This window comes from Cebus imitator, unplaced genomic scaffold, assembly GCF_001604975.1.
Source record: "Cebus imitator isolate Cc_AM_T3 unplaced genomic scaffold, Cebus_imitator-1.0 Scaffold407, whole genome shotgun sequence".
NCBI classification, from domain to species: Eukaryota; Metazoa; Chordata; class Mammalia; order Primates; family Cebidae; genus Cebus; species Cebus imitator.
Window position 1 is genome coordinate 1,110,712 of NW_016107722.1, and position 23,446 is coordinate 1,134,157.

Sequence of the window (23,446 nt, forward strand, 5' to 3'; positions counted from 1 at the left end):
AGATGCTGGAGAGGATGTGGAGAAATAAGAACTCTTTTACACTGTTGGTGGGAGTGTAAATTAGTTCAACCATTGTGGAAGACAGTGTGGTGATTCTTCAAGGATCTGGAACCAGAAATTCCATTTGACCCAGCAATCCCATTACTAGGAATATGCCCAAAGGATTATAAATCATTCTGTTATAAAGATATGTGCACAAGTATGTTTATTGCAATACTGTTCACAATAGCAAAGACTTGGAACCAATCCAAATGCCCATCAATGATAGACTGGATAAAGAAAATGTGGCACATATACACCATGAAATACTATGCAGCCATAAAAAAAGATGAGCTCATGTCCTTTGCAGGGACATGGAGGAAGCTGGAAACCATCATTCTGGGCAAACTAACACAAGAACAGAAAACCAAACACCGCATGTTTTCAGTCATAAGTGGGTGTTGAACAATGAGAACACATGGACACAGGGAGGGGAACATCACACACCGGGGCCTGTTGAGGGGTGGGAGGCTAGAGAAGGGATTGCAGGGGGTGGGGGGATGGGGAGGGATAGCATTAGTAAAAATACATAATGTAGATGACAGGGTGATGGATGCAGCAAACCACCATGGCACATGTATACCTATGTAACAAACCTGCACATTCTGCACATGTACCTCAGAACTTAAAGTATAATAATAATAATAGAATGAAGAAATAAAAATAAAATGAATTAAATTTGTTTAAAAATAACAATACTAAAGTTCTTTTTTTCCCTTTGCTGTACTTTTAGTATCTATAAATAACACATGTGGATTAATAACACATATCTTTCATAATATACTCCTCTACACACACAAAAGATAAATTTATTTCATTTGCTATACCAACAGCCACTTCTTGTGCTTTACCCACTGTACTATCCATCCACATTCCTCCTTTCCATCCCTTATCTCCATCCCAATCCCAGCAGCATGTAAAGAAGTATATCCACCTGTTCTTTTTCTTTTTCTTTTTTTTTTATTTTGAGATGGAGTCTGGCTCTGTTTCCCAGGCTGACTGCAGTGGCATGATCTTGGCCACTACAACCTCTGCCTTCTGATTTCAAGTGATTGTCCTGTGTCAGCCTCCCAAGTAGCAAGGATTACAGGCACCCACCACAATGCCTGGCTAATTTTTTTGTATTTTTGGTAGAGACAGGGTTCACCATGTTGGCCAGGCTGGTCTCGAACTCCTGACCTCAGGCGATCCACCTGCCTTGGCCTCCCAAAGTGCTGGGATTTCAGGCGTGAGCCACCGCACCCAGCCCAGCTGTTCTTAAAATGCAAAAAGTGGCAATTCCAGGTTTGGGGGCTGCAAAAATTGAAACAGCAGAAACTCAGGGACATGAGGCAGTGAATGACCAGGCCAGGAAGGAAGAGCACCATCATCACTCCTCAAAGGCTGGAGTCAGGGATGGAGCTGAGGGAGAGAGCAGAAGATGGCCAGAGACAAGGCTGACAGGTGATAGGGCAGAGTGGGCATTCTCAACATCCAGGAGTCAGATAAAGAGAGGAGAGTGGAAGGGAAGGGTCAGCTGATAATAAAATCCTGAGCTCAAGATACTGAGATTAGGATGGAAATAAGCCTGTGGTTTAAATGGTCCACCTGGAAATAACACAAAAGATGCCTATGGTTAAATGAGCTTATTCTACTGAATGTGAGGCTGGATGTTAGTTGTTTTTTGTGGTCTTTTGTTATCATTTTCAACATTCCTGGTCAAGGATCCCTTTTCCAAGGGTACAACCTGGTTCCCACCCTAGAGCTCAATCTCCATTGAGGGTTACTTTGTTTTTAAGCATACTCACCTGCACGCCTCTGAGTGTGCTTCACCATCCCACACACTCCACAGCTCAACCACTTTCTGGAACTGTTCATCCCTCAGTGGCTTCGTAGCAAAGCAAGCATAGCAGATGCTTCCACCATCCCTTTTCCTCCAACACACCAGCCCAGCCTTATGGATTCTTGCCTTTGAGAGGAGAAGGTCAAAGATGAGGAATGAGGACCCGAAACACCAACAGCCAACCATATTTCACAATTTCACCCGGGGCCAGCCTGGTTTACTTTCAAACACATGCAAATATATTTAAAACTGTGCCACTCCGCTTAAAGAGTCTACAATCCTAACCATAAAACAAAACATAGGTGCACCTTAAATACTGGTTATTTGATCAAAAGCAGGACTCTACGTCTAGCTATACATACCAACCTACATTCTCTTGTACACAGTACCATGACCATTTCTAACATGAAATGCAAACTTACACATCAAACCAATAGCTATAAATATGTGATGGGTGTGGTCTGTTCCTGAACCCTGAGGACTTCGTCTAAGGAAGCAGATCTATATTAAAAGAGGCAGGTATTTCCAAAGTAGGCCTTGAGTTCACACAAAAATTTAGTTTTCTAATTTAGCCTTTGATTGTGGAGATAATCAGCCAATATGGTCACTATATTGAACAGCACAGATCTAAAAGGATTTCCTGAGTATGGAAAATCTCTGTGGATCTCTAGGATGGTTAATTTTATGCATCAACTTGGCTGGGCCATGGTGCCCAGTTATTTGGACAAACATCATTCTAGATGCTTCTGTGAAAGTGTTTTTGGATGAGATTTACATTAAATTGGGAGACACTGAGTAAAGCAGATTGCCCTCTATAATATGGATGGGCCTCATCCAATCAGTCAAAGGCTTGAATAGAACAAAAGCCTGACCCTGCCCTGACCAAGGGGTAATTCCGCCAGTAGACGGCCTTCAGACGACATGCAACATTGCCTCTTCTTTGTTATACAACAGCCTCTGGACTTGAATTACAGCCTTTCCTGAGTCTCCAGTACACTGGCCTCCCCTCATCCAATTCTGGACTCATCATGCTTCCACAAGCACAGGAGCCAATTCCTTAAAATAAATCTGTTTCTAAATGCATGTATACACATCCTATTCATTTTTTTTTTCCTCTGGGCAACCCTGACTAATACAGTCTCTAAGTCAAACTGTGATACCTTCTTGACTAAGGAATTTCTTCTAATAGCTCTATACCCATTGGTTTTCCCAACATGAATCAGGAGCTGAAATTTCTGCATTTTTTTTCTCAGGTCTGCTCTAGGTGACTTCCTTTCCTATGGCTACTTCAATAGGGACTGGAGAAGGGGGGAACATACTCAAAAATTTTTCAAAGATTACAGCTAATTATGTAGAAACACTGGCCCTTAGACCTATCTTACCTGGCATCTTATAATCTCCCTTTCACACAATATAATTTAATTCATATTTGGGGGACAGGAAGATTTATCTACACTGTCACTTGTCTAGTTCCTGAAGTCATAAAGAAAATAAAACGTCAAGCATATAAAATATGTTTATACTCTAGATTTTTTAGTTTTTTTCCCTAGTATTTGTATGTGTATATATAATTACAAAGTCTATATGATGTTTGTCATGTGACGATCCAATAAAGTGCTTCCCCGAGCCCTTAAAAAATAAGAAAAAATTTACAACTTAAAGAAAAAAAACTCCCTACCTTAGCCGCTACAAGGTAGGCTGAGGCGGGGGGATTGCTTGAGGCCAAGAGTTCGAGGCCAGCCTGGGCAACCTAGTAAGACCTCCGTCACAAACACAAAAAATCCCAACCCTATGGACCATGGTGACATTCTGCCATCAGAAAGCATAGCTTTCCAGCGTCCCCCCAAACGCTAGGGCCGCCTTCTGACGCTTTAGCCCCGACTCCGCCCCTGCACTCTCTCAACTGGCGGGAGGAGGTGGGCACCCTTCCAGCCAATCAACTTCTCACAGGGCCCGCCTCCCGCGCGTCTTTCAAAGGTCTTCTAGGAACCAATCAGCGATTAGAGGACGAGCTGTCGGCCACCCAAAGGCGGAGTAAGAAACCAGAAGCGGATCTGATTGGTTGCTGGAAGACGCCGCGCCCACATCACAGAAGGAAGAACCAGTGAGCTAAGGGGAGGGGCGGGTTCGGCGCGGGGCACTGGTGAGCCGCCGGCGCTGCGGAGGGAGGCGGCACTGGTCTCGACGTGGCGCGGCCAGCGATGAAGCCGGTGAGTCAGGCGTGCCGTGGCTTGGAAGAGCGAGGCCGCAGGGAAGCAAGCTTTCCCGGGGACCCGATCCTGAGCCGGAGGGCAGCCCTGGGCCGGAGGGCAGTCCTGGCAGCCCTGTCCGTAACCGTCCTGTGGGTCGGGGAGGTGACGCTGCCCCCCACGGGCACGAGAGATGGCTGCGAAGGAACAGGGTCGATGGCCGACGAAGGAAAGACGGACATTCGCTGTGCACCTGCTGTGGGCTGACACCTGTCGCCTGCGGGGTCTCATAAGCCTCCCAACCGCCCAGCCAAAGAATACCGAGCCCCGTTGTACGGAGGAAACCGAGCCGAGGAGCTTGAGTGCTAGCGATGAGTGGGCAAGATATCCCAGCCCCGAAGGGTGTCCGGGCGCTGCCCTGCACCCACTGGGGAAACCATGGGTACGAATGCCACGCCCCGGCTTGTGGGCGACATCACCGCTGTCACCATGCCCCAGGGCCACCTGGCAATGCTGCCCTTTTCTTGTGACGTTAAGAATTACAGGGCTTGGGGAAGTGGAAACGTCCAGCTCTGTTAGGATTAATAAACATGGCTGGCAGAGGCATGGTGAATGGGTCACACAAATTTGAAATATGAATCATCAAAGCTGCTTAAAAGAAAAAGCAGATCCAGGCAAGGAGCTGAAGATTCCCCACCTAACCCATATTACCTACTACCGGGGTTGACAACCTACTGGAAGTCTTTCGTTTGGGGGCAGTTGATGATAATACTTCAGATACAGCCAAAACAACAGAAATCCATAGCCTAGGGCCAGGCGTGGTGGCTCATGTCTGTAATCCCAACACTATGGGAGGCCAAGATGGGCGGATCACTTGAGGCTAGGAGTTGGAGACCAGCCTGGCCAACACAGTGAAACCCCATCTCTACTAAAAACACAAAAATTAGCCGAGCATGGTGGTGCGCACCTGTAGTCCCGGCTACTCCGGAGGCTGAGGCACTAGAATAGCTTGAACCCAGAGACAGAGGTTGCAGTGAGCTGAGATCACGCCACTGCCCTCCAGCCTGGGCAACAGAGCGAGACCCTGTCTCTAAAAAAAAAAAAAAAAGCCTAAATTGGCCATCCTGTGATCTTTCCAGTACCAAGACTGTTGTAGAATATAGCTTCAGAACTAGAAAGGGCATTAAGTGGTTATCGTTGATAATCCCTATGTTGCTATGTGGAGGGACATCTGCTGTCCTTCACTCCTGAGCTCTTTCTCCACCTGTCCCCATTGAGTTATCTGATCCCCAAGTTTGGAAGGAACTGAACACCAGTATCTAACTTTTTCTTCCCTTCTCTCTTGGGATCTACCTGCCTGCCTGCAGAAGGTGCTTTCTGGTCCACTTTGTAGCACACAGGAGCCCCAGACAGTTCATGGCCTCCTGTGACTGGGTGGATATGTTTTTCTAATTCTGGGGTGAACAAGGGAAAAGCCCACTTGGCCTCAGGTTTAAGCTGCACACTCCATTTAATATACAATAATAAAACTCAGTTTGCTTCTCCAATGCCTTATCTTTCAATTGGTTCCAACTAGGGAGTGAGAAAAGGGTGTGGGTTTTGTTCTGTTTCGTTTTTCTTTTTCTTTTGATCCTTTAAAATTTCAACAGGGAGTGTAGATGCCTTCCATGTCAAAATGCTGCATGATTAAGTCCCAACTGCTTAGATCAGCATACAAACTCTATCTCAATCTCTCTAGTCTAGTGATTCATAAAACTGGGGGCAGATTAGTTCATGTACACAACCCGCACCAAACTACTAGGCGATGTGTTGATTATTTTTTGAGAAAAAGGGTGGGTAAAACTACTTCTCTAGCTTCATCTCCTCTACTCCATCTCTATTTTGATATCACAGTTCCTCAATACACAAGCCCTTTCCCCTTTTGCCTTGTCTTAATTTCTTTCCTATATTTTGAGACGGAGTCTTGCTCTGTCGTCCAGGCTGGAGTGCAGTGGTGTGTTCTTGGCTCACTGCAACCTCTGCCAGGTTCAAGTGATGCTTCTGCCTCAGCATCCTAAGTAGCTGGGATTACAGGTGTGTGCCACCACGCCCGGTTAATTTTCAGATTTTTGGAAGAGCCAGGTTTTGCCATGTTAGCCAGGCTGGTCTCAAACTCCGGACCTCAGGTGATCCACCCGCCTCTGCCTCCCAGAGTGCTGAGATTACAGGCGTAAGCCACCCTGCCTTTCCTATCTTCTTAAAAACCTTCTGCTCTTCCTTCAAAACCCAGCTGAAGCATCTCTTCTCTGAAGCCTTCTCCAGCTCCATAAGTGGTCACTCTCTTCTCTGCCCTACAGTGTGTAGTTCTGCTTCCATTTCAGCACTTATATAATACCTTTCTTCTGTAATCTATGGACACATCTGTCTCTCCGGCCATACGGAAAGTATGCTATTTATCTTACAGATCTTTTGCATCTCCAGAGCTTGGCAAATGAAGGTAGCCAAGAAATATTTGTGAATGAATAAATCTCCTCACTTTATAGTTGAGGAAAACAGATTCAGAATAAACTGGCTTGTCAGAGAGTATACAGTAAGTGGCAGAACCAAGACCAGAAGCCAGATTTCTTGGTTCCCAATCCAACTCTCTTTCCACTATTCAGTACTATAATTATTAATAGGAAAGTAAATATCAGTCATTTATTATTAATATTGCTGATCATATGGATATTCTGGGTTGATGGCTGAATGCATTGCAAATACGAATTCAGTGTGGATTCCTTCAGCAAGGATTAGCTATCCTAAAACTACAAAAAAATTATTTACAGTTATTTAACATAACATTTCTTTTGAAGCCTAGTTCAATACAAGCAAGTGAGTTTGACTCATCAGACGAAGAGCCTATTGAAGATGAACAGACTCCAATTCAAATATCATGGTATGTTAGCATTTCTGATCAATGATGAGCTAAAATCATAATTTACATCATAAATGTAAATTTAGTTACATCATAATCTTAGTAGAATGTAGTTCACCTATTTAAAATATTAAGTGAATCCCCTGCTGATTATATAATTCTAATCTTTAGAGCCAGTTAGGATAATTCTAACTCCATGATTCATTTGTTATCTATGATATAGAATAAGACCCTTTTTTTTTTTGGTCCTTCTTTATACATTGAGAAAACCTTAGTAGAAGCAAGTAAGTAAGAAGTAGAGGTAGGATGAAATAATCTCTCATTTAGTACCAAAATCTCATTCTTTTATGACAAAAGAAAAGTATACCAAATATGAGATGAAATGTTTAGTCATTTCTCATTAAGTCAAATCCTAGGTAACAGTTAGAAGTAATGTCACAGTAATGCATCTATTAACAGACTCTGTTTAAGATAAAAGTCACATCAATGCAATAACAAAAAGTTTCTACATAAAATCAACCTTTTAATCTTGGCAAGTAACTTATGGTTATACCAGATTCTCTACAATGAGCAATCAAATGCTTTCTGTCATCACTGCAAATGTAATCGTCTCTCTCCTTAAGAAAGCACCATCCCTACTGCCAGAAGAGAAAAAGGGTCCTAACGGTCTTTTGTCCTTCCATCAAATAGCATTACCTTTCATTTCCACTTAAAATCCCCATTTAAACACCAAAGTTTTTCTACTTTTCAAAGTCAGGTGGTATTTATATGATGCCTCCTGTTTTCCTCTAAATCATCTTCTGGCATGCAGACAAGATGATCCTCTGTCCCTGAGTACCATAAACTGAGAATATGATTTCTTGACATTATTTATTTTTAACCAAAAACCATTACAACAAAGAATTAGTAGCCTGTGGTTTTCATTATATGAAATTATATCTTTTAAGGAAGCTCTACCAAAACATCTTAAAATACTAATGTAGTATAAATGCTGGGAAGAAAATTGTCAGATAGTCATTTTTTATTTATTTTCCTAAGATTACTAATACAAATTACCTCAGGTAATATACCACAGGATAACGTAAGTATACTGTATTCTACCTGTTGGCAATCTAGGCATTATTATCTTTAAGGTACATTTAAATTAACTTGGTTTTTTGTTTTTTTATTTTAGTAGAGACCGGGTTTCACCATGTTGTCCAGGCTGGTCTCGAACTCCTGGGCTCAAACAATCTGCCTGCTTTGGCCTCTCTACGTGCTGAGATTATAGACATGAACCACTACATCCAGCCTAAATTGTCATTTTTAAGACTTAAATAAATAATCTTTTAACTTCCTTTAGTGATCTAAACTCTAATCTTGATAAAACTATATTACTGGAAACTACATCCTTGGACTACTCTTAAGTGAATTGCATATCACTTTCACTGTGTTACATTATTCACTGTGTTACATCTTAATGTTATTGGAGTTCATGACTTCAATAAAAACATTGATAATGTTATTTTTTTTAAATGAGTCCCTGTTTTAAAACTTTCAGTCTTTCTATGTCTTTTTGAGACCAACATATTGATATTTAATTATGAATTCTTATTTTGTGACTACTATAAAACTTTAACACACCCTTATTCAGTGGCAAGCAACGGTATTGATTAAACTGAATTCCTATTTATAACATTTTTTTAAAAAAACTAAACTTGATACATTTTTATTCTTTTCAGGCTACCTTTGTCACGAGTGAATTGTTCTCAGTTTCTTGGTTTATGTGCTCTTCCAGGTAGGTAACACGGTAGGTAATGGGCTTCCTATCAATACATATATATTTTTTCTATTTTTTATTACAGTAGCTTTTGGGGGAAAAGGTGGTTTTTCATTACATAGATATGCTCTTTAGTGGTGATTTCTGAGATTTTGGTGCACCCATTACCTGAGCAGTGTACACTGTACCCAATGTGTAGTCTTTTATCTTCATCCCCCTCCCTCCCATTCCCCCAAGTCCCCAAAGTCCAATGTATCATTCTTATGCCTTGGTGTCCTCAAAGCTTAGCTCCCAATTATGAGTGAGAACATACGTTTTCCATTCCTGAGTTACTTCACTTAGAATAATAGTCTCCAGTTCCAACCAGGTTGCTGTGAATGCCATTATTTTGTTCCTTTTCATGGCTCAGTAGTATTACATGGTATATATATATACCATATTTTCTTTTTGTTGTTGTTGTTTTTTATTTTTTGTTATACTTTAAGTTCTGGGATACATGTGCAGAACATGCAGGTTTGTTATATAGGTATACATGCACCGTGGTGGTTTTCTACACCCATCAACCCGTCATCTACATTAAGTATTTCTCCTATTGCTACCCCTCCTCTTGCCCCCCACCCCCCAACAGCCCCAGTGTGTGATATTTCCCTCCCTGTGCCCATATGTTCTCATTGTTCAACTCCCACTTATGAGTGAGAACATATGGTATATGGCCTTCTGTTCCTGTGTTGATTTGCTGAGAATGATGGTTTCCCGCTTCATCCATGTTCCTGCAAAGAACATGAACTCATTCTTTTTATGGCTGCATGGTATTCTATGGTATATATGTGCCTCATTTTCTTTATCCAGTCTATCATTGATGGGCATTTGGGTTGGTTCCAAGTCTTTGCTATTGTGAACACTGCTGCAATAAACATACATGTACATGTGTCTATATGGTAAAATGATTTATAATGCTTTGGATATAGACCCAATAATGGGATTGTTGGGTCAAATGGTATTTCTGCTTCTAGATCCTTGAGGAATCACCACACTGTCTTCCACAATGGTTGAACTAATTTATACACTGCCACCAACAGTGCAAAAGTGTTCCTATTTCTCCACATCCTCTCCAGCATTTGTTGTTTCCTGACTTCAATGATTGCCATTCTAACTGGCATGAGATGGTATCTCATTGTGGTTTTGATTTGCATTTCTCTAATTACCAGATGAGCTTTTTTTCATAAGTTTATTGGCTGTATAGATGTCTTCTTTTGAAAAGTATCTGTTCATATACTTTGCCCACTTTTTGATGGGGTTGTATGTTTTTTTCTTGTAAATTTGTTTAAGTTCTTTGTAGATTCTGGATATTAGCTCTTTGTCAGATGGATAGATTACAAAAATGTTCTCCCATTCTGTAGACTGCCTGTTCACTCTAATGATAGTTTCTTATGTTATGCAGAAGCTGTTTAGTTTAATTAGATCCCATTTGTCAATTTTGGCTTTTGTTGCCATTGCTTTTTGTATTTTAGCCATGAAGTCTTTGTCCATGCCTAGGTCCTGAATGGTATTGCTTAGGTTTTCTTCTAAGATTTTTATGATTTTAAGTCTTATATTTAAGTCTTTAATCCATCTTGAGTTAATTTTTGTGTAACATATAAAGAAGGTCCAGTTTCAGTTTTCTGCATATGGCTAGCCAGTTTTCCCAACACCATTTATTAAATAGGGAGTCATTTCTCCATTGCTTGCTTTTGTCAGGTTTGTCAAAGATCAGAGGGTTGTAAATGTGTGGCATTATTTCTGAGGCCTCTGTTCTGTTCCATTGGTCTTTATATCTGTTTTGGTACCAGTACCATGCTGTTTTGGTTATTCTAGTCTTGTTGTATAGTTTCAAGTCAGGTAGCATGATGCCTCCAGCTTTGTTCTTTTTGCTTAGGATTGTCTTGGCTATATGGGCTCTTTTTGGGATCTATATGAAATTTAAAGTAGTTTTTTCTAATTCTATGAAGAAAGTCAGTGGTAGCTTGATGGAAATACATTGAATCTATAAATTACTTTGGGCAGTAGGACCATTTTCATGATATTGATTCTACATATCCATGAACATGGAATGTTTTCCCATTTGTTTGTGTCCTCTCTTATTTCCTTGAGCAGTGGTTTCTACTTCTTGAAGAAGTCCTTCATATCTCTTATAAGTTATATTCCTATTTTATTCTCTTTGTAGCAATTGTGAATGAGAGTTCACTCATGATTTGGCTATCATTGGTGTATAGGAATGCTTGTGATTTTTGCACATTGATTTTCTATAGTGAGACTTTGCTGAAGTTGCTTATCAGCTTAGGGAATTTTTGGGCTGAGACAATGGGGTTTTCTAAATATACAATCATGTCATCTGCAAACAGAGACACAGACTTCCTCTCTTCCTATCTGAATACCCTTTATTTCTTTCTCTTGCCTGATTCCCCTAGCCAGAACTTCCAATACTATGTTGAATAGGAGTGGTAAGTGAGGGCATCCTTGTCTTCTGCCAGTTTTCAAAAGGAACGCTTCTGGCTTTTGCCCATGATATTGGCTGTGGGTTTGTCATAAATAGCTCTTATTATTTTGAGATACATTCCATCAATACCTAGTTTATTGAATGTTTTTAGCATGAAGCAGTGTTGAATTTTATCAAAAGCCTTTTCTCCATCTATTGAGATAATCATGTGGTTTTATCATTGATTCTGTTTATGTAATGAATTACGTTTATTGATTTGCATATGTTGAACTAGCCCTACGTCCCAGGGATGAAGCCAAATTGATCATGGTGGATAAGCTTTTTGATGTGCTGCTGGATTTGGTTTGCTAGTATTTTTTGAGGATTTTTGCATCAGTGTTCATCAGGTATATTGGCCTGAAGTTTTCTTTTTTTGTTGTGTCTCTGCCAGATTTTGGTGTCAGGGTGATATTGATTTCATTTAATGAGCTAGGGAGGAGTCTGTCTTTTTCTACTGTTTGGAATAGTTTCAGAAGGAATGGTACTAGCTCCTCTTTGTACCTCTGATAGAATTTGGCTGTGAATCCCTCTGGTTCTGGGCTTTTTTTGTTCGTAGGCTATTAATGACTGCCTCAATTTCAGAACTTGTTATTGGTCTATTCAGGGATTTGACTTCTTCCTGGGTAAGTCTTGGGAGGGTGTATGTGTCCAGAAATTTATCTCTTTCTTCTAGATTTTCTAGTTTATTTGCATAGAGGTGTTTATGGTATTCTCTGATGGTCGTTTGTATTTCTGTGGGATCAGTGGTGATATCCCCTTTATCATTTTTTTGTGCGTCTATTTGATTCTTCTCTCTTTTATTCTTTATTAGCCTGGCTAGTTGTCTATCTATTTTGTTAATCTTTTCAAAAAACCAGCTCCTGTATTTGTTGATTTTTGAAGGTTTTTTTGTGTCTCTATCTCCTTCAGTTCTGCTCTGATCTTAGTTATTTCTTGTTTTCTGCTAGCTTTTGAATTTGTTTGCTCTTGCTTCTCTAGTTCTTTCAATTGTGATGTTAGTGTATCGATTTTAGATCTTTTCTGCTTTCTCATGTGGGCATTTAGTGCCATAAATTTCTCTGTAAACACTGCTTTAGCTGTGTTCCAGAGATTCTGGTCCACTGTGTCTTTGTTCTCATAGGTTTCAAAGAACTTATTTATTTCTGCCTTAATTTTGTTATTTACCCAGTAGTCATTCAGGAGTAGGTTGTTCAGTTTCCATGTAGTTGTGCAGTTTTGAGTGAGTTTCTTAATCCTGAGTTCTAATTTGACTGCACTGTGGTTTGAGAGACTGATTGTTATGATTTCCATTCTTCTGAATTTGCTGAGGAGTGTTTTACTTCCAATTATGTGGTCAGTTTTAGAATAAGTGTGATGTGGTGCTGAGAAGAATGTATATTCTGTTGATTTGGGGTGGAGAGTTCTGTAGATGTCTATTAGGTCAACTTGGTCCAGATCTGAGTTCAAGTTCTGAATATCCTTGTTAATTTTCTGTCTTGTTGATCTGCTGAATAATGGCAGTGGGGCGTCAAAGTCTCCCATTATTATTGTGTGGGAGTCTAAGTTTCTTTGTAGGTCTCTAAGAGCTGGTGTTATAAATCTGGGTGCTCCTCTGTTGGGTACATTTATGTTTAGGATAGTTAGCACTTCTTGTTGCATTGATCCCTTTACCATTATGTAATGCCCTTCTTTGTCTCTTTTGATCTTTGTTGGTTTAAAATCTGTTTTATCAGAGACCAGGATTGCAACCCTTGCTGTTTTCTGCTTTCCATTTGTTTGGTAAATATTACTCCATCCCTTTATTTTGAGCCTATGTATGTCTTTGCACACGAGATGGGTCTACTGAATACAGCACCAATAGTTCTTGACTCTATATAATTTGCCAGTCTGTGTCCTTTAACTGGGGAATTTAGCCCACTTACATTTAAGGTTATTATTGTTATATATGTATTTGATCCTATCATTATGATGCTAGCCTGTTGTTCTGCCCATTAGTTGATGCAGTTTCTTCATAGTGTCGATGGTCTTTACAGTTTGGTATGTTTTTGCAGTGGCTGGTACCGGTTTTTCCTTTCCATATTTAGTACTTCCTTCAGGAGCGCTTGTAAGGCAGGCCTAGTGGTAACAAAATCCCTCAGTATTTGCTTGTCTGTAAAGGATAATATCTTGAAGAATGTTTTTCAGCTTGGGTCCATTCTCCCTGTCACTTTCAGGTACACCAATCAAACATAGGGTTGGTCTTTTCACATAGTCCCATATTTCTTGGAGGCTTTGTTTATTCCTTCTCATTCTTTATTCTCTAATCCCATCTTCACACTTTATTAAGTTGATCTTCAATCTCTGATATCCTTTCTTCCACTTGAATTGATTCTGCTATTGATACTTGTATATGCTTCACAAAATTCTTGTGCTGTGTTTTTCAGCTCCATCAGGTCATTTATATTCTTCTCTAAACTGGTTATTCTAGTTAGCACTTTCTGTAACCTTTTATCAAGGTTCTTAGCATCCTTGCATTGAGTTAGAACATGCACCTTTAGTTCAGAGGAGTTTGTTATTATCCCCCACCACCACCTTCTGAAGCCTACTTCTCCCCATTTGTCAAACTCATTCTCTGTCCAGTTTTGTTCCCATGCTGGCGAGGACTTGTGATCCTTTGGAGGAGAAGAAGCATTCTGGCTTTTGGAATTTTAAGCCTTTCATGCTGGTTTTTCCTCATCTTCGTGGTTTTATCTACCTTTGGTCTTTGATGTTGGTGACTTTCAGATGGAGTTTTTGTGTAGGTGTCCTTTTCGTTGATGTTGATGCTGTTGCTTTCTATTTGTTAGTTTTCCTTCTAACAGTTAGGCCCCTCTTCTTCAGGTCTCTTGGATTTGCTGGAGGTCCACTGCAGACACTGTTTGCCTGGTATGACCAGCAAAGGCTGCAGAACAGCAAAGAATGCTGCCTGCTCCTTCCTCTGGAAGCTTTATCCCAGAGGGGCACCTGCCAGGTGCTAGCCAAAGCTCTCCTGTATGAGGTGTCTGTTAACCCCTGCTGGAGGTGTCTCACTGTCAGGAGGCATGGGCGTCAGGGACCCACCTGAGGAGGCAGTCTGTCCTTTAGGAGTGCTTGAACACTGTTCTGGGTGATCTGTTGTTCTCAGAGCTGGCAGGCAGGAACGTTTAAGTCTGCTGAAGCTGCGCCCACAGCCACCCCTTCCCCCATGAGCTCTGTCCCAGTGAGATGGGAGTTTTATGTATAAGCCCTTGGCTGGAGCTGCTGCCTTTCTTTCAGAGTTGCACTGCCCAGAGAGGAAGAATCTAGAGAGGCAGGCTGGCTTCAGCGGCTTTGCGGTGCTGTGATGGGTTCCACACCCAGTTCGAACTTCCGGGTGGCTTTGTTCACACTGTGAGGGGAAAACCGCTTACTCAAGCCTCAGTAATGGCACGCCCCTCCCCGCACCAAGCTTGAGTGTCCGAGGTTGACTTCAGACTGCTGTGCTGGCAGAGAGAATTTCAAGCCAGTGGATCTTAGCTTGTTGGTCTCCATTGAGGGTGGGATCCACTGAGCAAGACCACTTGGCTCCCTGACTTCAACCCCCTTTCCAGGGCAGTGAAAGGTTCTGTCTTGCTGGTGTTCCAGGTGCCACTCACCCATCTTCCCAGCACTGGGCTCGCTGGGAACTGCAGACCAGAGCTATTCCTATTTGCCCATCTTGCCTGGGAATCTCACATTTTCTTTGTCTGCTATTGACTGATGAGCATTTGGGCTGGTTATATATTTTTGCAATTGCAAATTATCCTGCTAGAACTATGTGTATGCAAGTATCTTTTTCATATAATGATTTCTTTTCCTCTGGATATATACCTAAGTAGCAGGATTTTTGGTCAAATAGTAGATCTGCTTTTAGTTCTTTAAGGCACCTCCACATTGTTTTCCATAGTGGTTGTACTAGTTTACATTCCCACCAGCAGTGTAAAAGTGTTCCCTTTTCACCACATCCATGCCAACAGTGTATTTAGAACAAGTATCTTATCAATATACATCATTCTCTGTACTGAGCAATAAGGAAATTTCACAGACCGTCAGCACAGATGAACACACTTTGAGAAGCCCTCATGGTGGACTCTAGATAAAGAAACATAGATCTACCTTTTGTCCCTTCCAGATCTGCAGTCACAGTTCTTCAGTTCTGCTTTTCCCATCTTAATAAAGCTTAAAGCCTGGGGTAAAAATGAGGCTGAGGACTATAACCAGGTACTTGCTACAGAAGAGACACAGAATACAGAATCCTTGATGAGGATGAACCCCTGAAATTATATTCCTAGAAATAGAAGAAATTGACATTGACGTTCAGAATAGAACTGAAACATATCAATGATCATGTGGAATGACTTTATAAAGTAGCTATCTATGTAAGTGTTTAAGCATATCTGTTATATATGACCAAAAGCTGACCTTTTTACTTGCTTTATTATTACTTATAGGTTGTAAATTTAAAGATGTTAGAAGAAATGTTGAAAAAGACACAGGTAGGTGTAATATCACACAACCACACTAATAGGATTTTTTGGGTTTTTGTTGTTGTTGTTGTTTGAGACAGAATCTAACTCTGTTGCCCAGGCTGGAGTGTAATGGTGCAATCTCAGCTCACTGCAACCTCCGCCTCCCGGGTTCAAATGATTCTCATGCCTCAGCCTCCTGAGTAGCTGGCATTACAGGCACATGCCACAACACCCAGCTAATTCTTTTATTGTCAGTAGAGACAGGGTTTCCCCATGTTGGTCAGGCTGGTTTCGAACTCCTGACCTCGTGATCTGCCCACCTCAGCCTCCCAAAGTTCTAGGATTCCAGGCCTAATGGGTTTCTTAAATAAATAACATTGAAAATCTCTCTGTCAAAAGGAACAAACAATAGTTTGTTTTTAATATAAGAATACATTTTTAATATTTTGTGAAGTTTCAAACTATAGACTTATTCTAATATGTAAAGAGGTATTTGTGAAAGGGCACAGAGGACTCAGCATTTACCTACTCATGGAGTTGCTTTTCACTGATTGTTGTAGTTATATTATACATATAAACTGCATTTGAGGTAGAAGTTGGTGGGGAAAAAGTATGTAAATAGAAAACTGACATATTGCTATGCCCAGGTCTTTGCTGTTCCTTGCAGACTTGACTGTGGTAGTAGAAATTAAGTCTGAGCTGGGAACTCCAAGTCAACAGTGAAATTGTGAATCCTGGATGGAAAATGTTGAGAGCCAGCATCTAGATGGAAAAGACAGAGTGGGAACTGGTTTTTGCATGCTCAAGGATGTTCATACCAGAATAGCCACAAGTCTAATAATCCTCATAATCTGCTCCAATTTGGAATTTACATATTGCATGATACTAACACATATGGATTTTCTTGATTTTCTTTTCTTTTCTTTTTTTTCTTGAGACAGTTTTGATCTTGTTGCCCAGGCTGGAGTGCAATGGCACCATCTCAGCTCACCACAACCTTCGCCTCCCAGGTTCAAGCAATTCTCCTGCCTCAGCCTCCCAAGTAGCTGGGATTACAGGCATGTGCCACCACGCCCGGCTAATTTTGTATTTTTAGTAGAAATGGGGTTTCTCCATGTTGGTCAAACTGGTCTTGAACTCCAGACCTCAGGTGATCCCCCCACCTGGGCCTCCCAAAGTGTTGGATTACAGGCATGAGCTACCATGCTCAGCCCACAAATGTGAATTTTTCAAAAGATTTTATTCTGATTGGCCTGGAATGTCTCAAATCTACTAGTTCTACCAATGTCCTTAGAGTACAGCAAATTAAAATGTATATATTGCTTGTTTCTGACCAGTATAGAATTTTTGAACCTTAAAACCTTTTCATGGTTATTCCAGAACATCAGTTTGCTAATTAAAACTTTATTCCTGGCCAAGTGCGGTGGGTCACACCTGTAATCCCAGCATTTTGGTAGGCCAAGGCGGGTAGATTGCTTGGGCTCAATTCAAGACCAGCCTGGGCAATAAGGCGAAACCCTGTCTCTGCAAAAAATACAAAAATTAGCTGGGCATGATGGCATGCGCCTATAGTCCCAGCAACATGAGAGGCTGAGGTGGGAACATCGCTTGAGCCAAGGAAATCAAAGCTGTAGTGAGCTGAGATGGTGCCCAGATCACAAGTCATGCTCTGTCGCCCAGGCTAGAGTGCAATGAGCTGAGATGAGATTGCATTCCTGCATTCCAACCTGGGTGGCCAAGCAAGACCCTGTCTCAAAAAATATATATATTCCTTACCTACCAAAGAAAGACTTAAAGACCCTAATAGATAGTTGACCCTTGTAGTATTTATAAAAACTTTTTGCTTTAGATACACCCACCATGCTAGGAAATTTACATTTGGAGAACATTTAGGTCATAAGCAAATATGTGTAATTTAAATCATTGGCTCCAAGTCAGTCTTGTACATTTTGACTGCCATATTCATTTAGCATTTTCTATAAAAGTGGTTTCCAATTTTTTTTCTAAAAGCTTTTTTTTCTGCAATGAAATCTGAAATGGAATCTAGTACATAAAACAGGTCAAAATATTTGATGGGAGACCTAGAATCTCTCTGCAGCAGTTCCTGAGATACCTCCTCAGCCATTTTTCAGAAAGTTGGAAAATCACTGGATAATAAAAATTACCAACTGTGTACAAGAGGCAAACAGATGTACAGTACTGTATATCTCAGGGACTAGTTCATGAGAAAATACTCTGTACTTAAATAGCTAAATGTCCTTGGATTTAAGGGGTAGGGAGAGGGCTGGGGTTGGGGGCACTTAGATCAGCCAGAATTATTTATTTTAAACCAAATGCTCTATAGTGAATATTGCCATAAAGAAGTTCCAGTGTATAGAATGCCTATAGTATTCATATCATTATTATGAAAATAGCTAGTTCACATAAGCTTAATACAGTTAATGTTTTATTTTCTGGAGACCTAGTCAATAAAATTAAATACACAAGGATATGTTACAGTGCAGATATGAGGGAGAATGCTAGCACTCTGGTGCCAGGGCCCTGCTGGAGACTTTATATACAATACTCAGAGTCAAGCAAACAGCTAAGTGATGAAGTAGCAGACATGGTTGATTTTGTGGAAAAAAAAAAGAAAAAAAGTGCTATCATTCCTTAATTGAACATAGATCTATCATTCCTTAATTGATAGCACTTTTTTTCTTTTTCTCACAAAGTCAACCGTGTTTGCTACTCAATATTGTTATTTTAAACCAGTATTTATTGCAAAAAAAAATTTTTGCAAGAACAGCAATTGACTTATCTTGAAATTCAGTAAGAGGCATTTTGACTTGTAAAATCAGGCTTAATTCGTTGCCTTTTGATTCAGATATATCAATAGGGACTTCAGATTTATAGATTGTCATTTGGTATTACTTTGGCTTAAGAAACTTAGCTTCATATTCTCCCTCTTGCTGGTATTTAAATGTGTGATGTTTTCTATGTGTGTGTCTCTGTGTATCCTGGTCTATTGGCAGAAGAACTAAAGAGCTGTGGTATACAAGACATATTTGTTTTCTGCACCAGAGGGGAACTGTCAAAATATAGAGTCCCAAACCTTCTGGATCTCTACCAGCAGTGTGGAATCATCACCCATCATCATCCAATCGCAGATGGAGGTACTCCTGACATAGCCTGCTGCTGTGAAATAATGGAGGAGCTTGCAATCTGCCTTAAAAATAACCGAAAAACCTTAATACAGTACGTTCTCCTTTTCTCCATATGCTACATGAGAAATGTCTCAGACAAAATGATTTCTGAAACTATTGTAGCCCTATTCAGTTATTACCTGCTTCATAGTTTGTTGTAAGGATTAAAAGGTAATGATGCACTAGAAAAGCAGGATAGACAGTGGACGGGTAACTGTGCATATGCTGAATGTTTCAGTCTCCCATAAAATAAAGCATCTGACAACTGGAATTTTTCATTGTCCCAGAGCTTTTAAAGGTATCCTACAGTGACTAGTTTATTTTCTCTCCATCCTGCCATCTTTGAGACCCACATTGTGAGACAGCTACAGAGCTGATCCTTCAGCACAGGGTATATACCTTTTTCACTGTCCTGTTGTCTACCAGTGCCGTCTCACTGGTTCTGCCTGGGCATTTTCTGCCCTTTATAAAATCAGTGATCACTGCTTGCCTACTGTATTTTGTAGTTTCCTTGGGCTATTTTAACAAAAAGTACCACAAACTGGGTAGCTGAAAACAGCAGAAATTTCTTATTATCCATTTCTAGAGCATGTAAGTCTGAAATTAAGGTGAGAGCAGAGCCATGCCTCTGAGACTGAGTCCTTCCGTGCCTCTTCCTAGCTTCGGGTGGTGGCCGTCAATCCTTGGCAGGCCCTGGCTTGCAGCCGAATCCCTCCAATACACTTCTGTCATCACACTATTCCTTGCGTGTCTGTGTCTTTGCATGGTGTTCTCCTCTTGTAAGGACACTAGTCATCTAGGATGTGGGCCCACTCTAATTCTTCTGAACTTGAATATGCCTGCAAAGACTCTAATTCTGAATAAGGTCCCATTCACAGGTATAGGATAAGGACTTCAGCATGTCTTTTGGGGAAACATAATTCAACCAATTACATCTACTGTGTGCCACACTCTGCAACTACCAAAGGAGGCACAGTTCCACTTTCAAGGAGCTTCTAACTAACAACACTACCATTTAAGTGCAGTAAGACAGGAGAGGCGGCACACAGAAGAATGATCCTTTCTGTAGGAGCACAAAGGCATTTTAGGAAATGAAATTTGAGGTTTTAAAAGATGAGTAGGAATTCACCAAATAGAAGATTTATTAAGCTATGTGCACAAGGCACTGTGCTAGGCATTAGAGTTATAAATAGAAGGCAGAAAGAGTGAGTCTTTGGTTGTAACTGGGGATGGAATGAAATGTACAAACTTCAAAACTGTATTTCCCTTTCAGCTGTTATGGAGGACTTGGGAGATCTTGTCTTGGTAAGAAATCTATTTCTATTATTTTTTAACTTCAAAATAGACGAACTTCTGTTTCTGGACCATATGATCATTTTGTATTAAAATGGAACCAACCACAATATAAGTTTGCTAAGACTCAAAGAATTACTTAAGGCCCTAAGCATGGTGTTCCCTGGAAAGCTTGGGTGGGAGTGGGAGCTATTTTCGCATTGTTCTGGAGGATTCTGGCAAAACATCATTTACAAGTCTTAACACCTGCATTCTTATTTTTTAACGTTTTCTGATGTTCTTCCTGTGTCGGTGTTATAATACGATAACCTCCAAATAGTTTCCATGGGTAACTACTTATGAATACAAAAGTTAATTACTATATGTTAATTTAAAAATTTTTTAAAACATACTAGGAAAAACAAAAAGAGCTCATGAAATGCCACACTGGAGTAACAGTTATTTTTTTTAGTAATGGATGGCATCAAAATAGAAAGCTTTTGTGTTTCAAAGAATACTATCAAAATGACAAGACAAGCCATAGAATGGGAAAAAATATTTGCAATCTATGTATTTGATAAAGGCTTTGTATCCAGAATATAAAAAGAACTCTTACAACTCAGTAATAAAAAGATAGGCTGGGCCTGGTGGCTCATGCATGTAATCTCAGTACTTTGGGAGGCCAAGGCAGCAGATCACCTGAGCTCAGGAGTTTGAGACTAGCGTGGGTAACATGGTGAAACCCCGAATCTACAAGAAATACAAAAATTAGCCAGGTATAGTGGTGCATGCCTGTAGCTCCAGCTCCCTGGGGGGTTGAGGCTGGAGGACTACTTGGGCCCAAGACGTCAAGGCACCAGTGAACCGAGTTAACGCCACTACACTCCAGCCTAAATGACAAAGTGAGATCCTCTCTCTCAATATAATAATAATAAACAAAGACAACATAATTTTAAAAATGGCAAAGGATCCAAATAAACCTTTCTCCAGGCAAGATACACACATAGTCCATAAGCACATGAAAAGATGCTCAGTATTATTAATCATCAGGAAATGCACATCAGAACCACAATGCATACCACTTGACACCCATTAGAAAGGGTATTATTTAAAAAAATGAAAAATAACAAGTATTGGCAATGATGTAGAGAAATTTGAACCCTCATACACTGTTGGTGGGAATGTAAAATGGTGCAGCTGCTTTGGAAAATAGTCTAGCGGTAGTTCCTCAAACAGGTAAACATTAACATATAACCCGGCAATTTCACTCCAAAGTATATACCCAAAAACTTGTATACAAATGTTTATAGCAGCATTAATCATAATAGCCAAACAACGGAAAGAGCCTAAATGTCCATCAGTTGGCAAATGGATATACACAGTGTGGCATATCCATACAATGGAATATTATTTGATCATAAAAAGGAATTAAATACAAACATATGCTACAGTATGTATGAACCCTGAATACATTATGCTAAGAGAAATCAGACACACACACACAAATATTGTATGTTTCCATTGATGTGATTGCTCACAATAGGCAGATCTACAGAGACAAAGTAGACTAGTGGTTGCCCAGGGTAGGGGCTGATGGGAATAGAGGAAGATAGTAAAAGGGTACACTTTTTTCTGAGGTGAGGAAATGCTTTAAAACTGACTGTGGTGATGGTTGCGCCTATCTGTGAATATACTAAATATCACTGAATGGATGAACACTTAAAACGGATGAAAGAATGAAGCCAATGTTAAACTTTCATTCAACCATACTGTCATTTAAGATCATAATTTAACTGTCAAAAACACACATTAAAAGTTCAGGCTTTTAATTCATTTGGAACAATTACACCAGTCTTCTGTGTCAACAGAAGTCTTATTAAATATAAAATGCTCTACCCTGTCAATAATTATTTAATGACATTATTTTTTTGTCATGTTCCATTAGTGGCCGCTTGTCTCCTACTGTACCTGTCTGACACAGTATCACCAGAGCAAGCCATAGATAGCCTGCGCGACCTAAGAGGATCTGGGGCGATACAGACCATCAAGGTGAGGAGGTGGGCAGTGCTTGCTTGGTTGTGGTTGGGGTAGCTGTTACAAATAAAGATTCATATGTAACCAAAAGGGTAGTGAAATGAAAATCCAAAGCACTCTGTTATGCGAATACCACTTGCTTAGGCTTTTAGTTTTTAAAAATTTACATGTAAATATAATCCAGGTAGTCTAAAATGGCATGCAGTATTTCAAACAAGATAATGAATACGCTGAACTTCCTGGTTTACTTTTCCAGGATCTACCTACTGCTCAGTTTTTGCACCAGTCAGTTTTGGGAATGGATCCTCTCACCTACAACAATGAGACAGTTATTATTAATATAAACTTGATAGGTCTTGGGTAGATTCTTGGCCAAAAAAAAAAAAAACTAAGGAAGATCCTATTATATCACCAAAACATTTACTAAAGATAGATGAATGACTATAATACAAAAAAAGGAAAGCAATGCTAATTATCCTTTGCTGTGGATAACTGGGGACATCTTCTACATGTACGTTCCCCTAACACTTCAAAACACTCCATTAGCAATGCCAAGGATACTGCATTAATCATGTTACTGAAAAGATTCTGCAGATTACACTTTATTTTGTAGGTCTATAAAGCTAATGCACCTTCCTTTCGGAAGCATGCCCTCTCAGTATTAGAGTCCACTCATCAGAGGAGTGGGCACTGAAGAATCCTGGCCATTAGGCACCTCCCTAGAATTGCGAGCCCATCTTCCCAGGGTTAGAGGTCTAATCCAGTGTTATTAACAGTGAATTACTATAATTACTGATAAATTCACCAAGCAACCTGATTCTTGGGGCTTAAATAAGGTCATTCACAAGACAATCTATGCAGGATCCACTCTACTGTACAGGTCTGAAACAGAGAACTCCCCTAGTGTTAAAATCAAATGATGTGGCCCGGCACAGTGAATCATTCCTATATCCCAGCACTTTGGGAGGCTGAGCTGTGTGGATCGCTGAAGGGCAGGAGTTCAAGACAACCCTGGCCAACATAGCAAAACCTCATCCCTGCTACAGATTAAAAAATTAGCCAGGGGTGGTTGCATGCGCCTGTAGTAGTCCCAGCTACTTGGGAGGCTGAGGCACAAGAATCACGTGAACTCGAAAGGCAGAGGTTGCAATGAGTCAAGATCATACCACTGCACTCCAGCCTGGGCGACAGAGCAAGACCCTGTTTCAATAAATAAATAAATAAATAAAGCTTCAAATCGAAAATGTTCATCTCTCTTCTCTTTTTTTTTTTTTT

The 23,446-nt window shown here is 40.4% G+C and overlaps 1 protein-coding gene across 3 annotated transcripts in view; it reads left to right on the top strand.

The window, feature by feature from the left end:
• Window positions 1–3,928: 3,928 nt before the first annotated feature.
• Window positions 3,929–23,446, top strand: part of CDKN3 (cyclin dependent kinase inhibitor 3) — a 20,830-nt gene continuing 1,312 nt past the window's right edge. Inside the window, exons 1-8 of one of the 3 annotated variants that reach the window (XM_037731577.1) lie at window positions 3,929–4,071; window positions 6,882–6,964; window positions 8,665–8,720; window positions 15,663–15,707; window positions 18,695–18,917; window positions 20,139–20,170; window positions 22,083–22,186; window positions 22,428–22,567. In XM_037731577.1, coding sequence (XP_037587505.1) covers window positions 4,063–4,071; window positions 6,882–6,964; window positions 8,665–8,720; window positions 15,663–15,707; window positions 18,695–18,917; window positions 20,139–20,170; window positions 22,083–22,186; window positions 22,428–22,535 — 660 coding nt within the window. In that variant the 5' untranslated portion in view covers window positions 3,929–4,062 and the 3' untranslated portion in view covers window positions 22,536–22,567. Of the gene's footprint in view, window positions 4,072–6,881; window positions 6,965–8,664; window positions 8,721–15,662; window positions 15,708–18,694; window positions 18,918–20,138; window positions 20,171–22,082; window positions 22,187–22,427; window positions 22,568–23,446 lie in introns of those variants that run through there. The other 2 variants (XM_017509127.1, XM_017509128.2) reach the window with 2 other exon arrangements.